General features: G+C 43.9%; 1 protein-coding gene across 1 annotated transcript; it reads right to left on the bottom strand.

Moving 5' to 3' along the window:
• Positions 1–463: 463 nt before the first annotated feature.
• Positions 464–1,014, bottom strand: LOC104990110 (interferon omega-1-like). The gene is given in 2 exon segments (XM_010842041.1): positions 464–783; positions 786–1,014. Coding segments are annotated over 2 exon segments (549 nt in total).
• Positions 1,015–2,979: the final 1,965 nt, after the last annotated feature.

The following is a 2,979-nucleotide window of genomic DNA, read 5'->3' as shown; positions in this document are numbered from 1 at the left end:
AATAAACTGGAGAAGGAAATGGCAACCCCCCCAGTATTCTTGCCTCGAGAATCCTGTGGACAGAGGAGCCTGGGGGGCTGCTGTCCTTAGGGTCGCATAGAGTCAGACACGACTGAAGCGACTTAGCATGCATAGCATGCATGCATGTAATAAATAGAACATATAAATGCAAGAACCATAAAAATAAATAAATTAATATAAATAAATGAGTTACATTCATACAAAAACATGTTATTCAGTAACATTCAGCCACAGGGCATCAGATATATTTCCTCTAATTCTAAAAGCAGCTGGATATTGATATTCTCAATATTAATGCCAATATCAAATGTCACTCAAACTATTTCATAGGTGAGGCAGAAATCAGAGTTTTGGAAATGACTGAAAATGAAGAGTCTGAGCTAGGACATGAGTCACTGAGAATCAGGTTCCTTCTTACTTTCTGAGTTTTCTTAGGAACTAGTTAACACAGAAAGCGCCTCGTGATTTCCACTCTGACACTTTCCCAGGCCCAGCCACTGTATTCCTTCTCTTGCAGGTAGACATGGATGCCCTGGAAGTACCATTTCAAGGCCAGTGTGGGGCCCACCCTTCCCAGGGCAGAGTCTTCCTCTCCCGTCACCAGGCCCAGGCAGGTGTCCAGGTCGTCCAGCTGCTGATGGAGTCCAGTGTGGAGCTGCTCCAGGCGGGTAGTGTCCCAGGCAGCAGAGGCACGCTCTGTGTGGAAGAGGTTGAAGCTCTGCTGGAGCATCTCGTGGAGCACAGAGAAGGCCTGGGCCTCTGGAGCTAGCCGCCACTCACCTGCTCCTGAGGGAATCTGAAGTCTTTCCTGTACCCCAGACAGGAAAGAGAGAGGTTGTGTTTATTTGATCCAAATGTGAAGGTCTCCTGCTTTTCCAAGTCAAGGTTCTGAGGAAGTTCATGGACTCTGGAAGAGATGGGGTTAGAGACAAGCATCATCAGTGTCATCATTGAGGAGATGAAGAACCATTGGTCCATTCCACAAGGAAGCATTCCGGTTGAGATGAGCGGTTGTGAGCTTTGCTTCATCTTCATTTCATCTAAGGATCTTCTGTTGTGTGCCTCTTAAATATTAAGTGTTGGGGGCCAGAGTGAGGTACTCTACCCGTGGCAAAGGTCATGAGGAAGGAGGCTCGACATACGCAAAGGCGGGATTGAGCCTCAGGAGTCCCCCTGGAAATCCTCGAGCATCTACCCCCATAACCACAGCCTGCCTACCTTACTACTTTGTGCTCTCACCTACACCTCTGACTTTACGGGGGGCTGTCCCCCACCACCTCTTTCAGAGAAGGAGTTAACTTAGAGCTCCAGTTAATAAAAACTCCTGGTCGTGACCAGAGTGTTTTAACCTACAAACTCCTCTGAAGATTCTCTGGCCTGCCTGACAGGCTTGTCCGGCCACATGTGATTGCTCACAGCCTCCCAACCGTGAGAGGCACGAGATGCTTTAAACCTTCTAAAAAACAGGTTCTTTAGAGAAGTTAGAAAACTATTAGTATAAGTATAATGGGCTAATTAGAAATTGTATTGGTGAAGGGTTTTTCATTTGTTGAGCCAATGTTTACTGCTAAGTCTTCACATCCCCTGCCCTTACACACATTAATGAATATATAGAAGAAATAAGTATTAACCTTTGATATTAATCATGTTAGACCTTAGGCTAAGTAAATTCTTTCCTAAAACCCACTACACCCTCACCCTATAGGAATGTAACTTTATTTGGGTGGCATCTGTTTTAAGAATAATCACCCTTGGAGAAAAAATGTTCTGGTTGACTGACCACTGTCACAAGGAGAGGGTCATCAATTGTCAGCAGACCACCTGGCCAGAAGATGATGTAACACCCCTAAGACCTCTGTATACATTTGTATGAAGCACCTGACTTTGATAAAAGTCAGGACTGCTGACCCCGCATGACTTTTGTATAACATCTCAGTGTATAAAAGTAGACCATGGAAAATAAAGAATTGGGATCAGTTTCTCGAAATACTGGTCTCCCCATGTCGCGCTCTCTCTAACTCTGGTTGAGTCTCCCTCTGGAGCGTGGAACCCGCCATGCTTACTAATTATTCCTGGGCTTCTAAGATCCGACCGCGGAGGCCTCAGTGTCTCCTCTCCTTCGGGAGAACGGAAGGACGCCTGCGGCCTACGTAAGTGGTGCAAACTTCTTGTCTTGAAGTTTTATTGGTCTCCCGCATAAACCAAGCTACTCAGCCTCTTTTCTCCACTGAATTTTCCTACTGAGCTATCCTCATCCTATTACTCTTTATATCTTTGATAAAATATTTGAATAAATAGGTCGCCAACACCGTCCCCGCTTCGAATACCCTGGATCAGCCGGGGCTGGACCCCGGCAATTAAGTCCAAAATTTTCGTATTCTGAATTTACCCAGATTCATGTACTACCTCATTTTGGGCTTGCCTTTCAGTTCAAGAGCCTGGAAATCTGTCATGAGTTTCTGCTCTTCTGTATCCTTACATTGAAGTAAAATGCATTCATTAAAAACATAGATGTTCTAATTCCATGGAATGTTTATCATGTCAGTAACTTGGAACTAATGATATATTAAGAGCTATTGGATTTTTCTTCCTGATGCTAAGATCAACTTTTAAGGAAACTTTGTCAGACTTCTTTGTCAAATCTTTTGCTGCCTCTGCATATTCCTCTTGAAAGAATTGATCAGACGTGAAAAATATCTGAGCTTTATGCATGGATATCACCTTATTCTCTTCAGCAGAACTTTTAGTTTGTCAATTTTGGTTTTATTTATTCTCCATAACTGAGGAAATTACTAAACATTTATTATGTGCCAATCAAAATGCTGAGCTTGTTACAGAGTCCAAGTTGCTCTGCTTGCAGTTGGGTAAATCAATGAATCCAAGACGAGGTGTTGGGAGCAGGAAAGGACTTTATCGGGAACTGGCTGACTGAGAAGAGGAAAGGCTAGTGCCTCAAAA

The sequence above is a fragment of the Bison bison genome, unplaced genomic scaffold (assembly GCF_000754665.1).
Source record: "Bison bison bison isolate TAMUID 2011002044 unplaced genomic scaffold, Bison_UMD1.0 scf7180017847116, whole genome shotgun sequence".
Lineage (NCBI taxonomy): Eukaryota > Metazoa > Chordata > Mammalia > Artiodactyla > Bovidae > Bison > Bison bison.
This window is presented reverse-complemented; position numbering and strand designations above follow the sequence as displayed.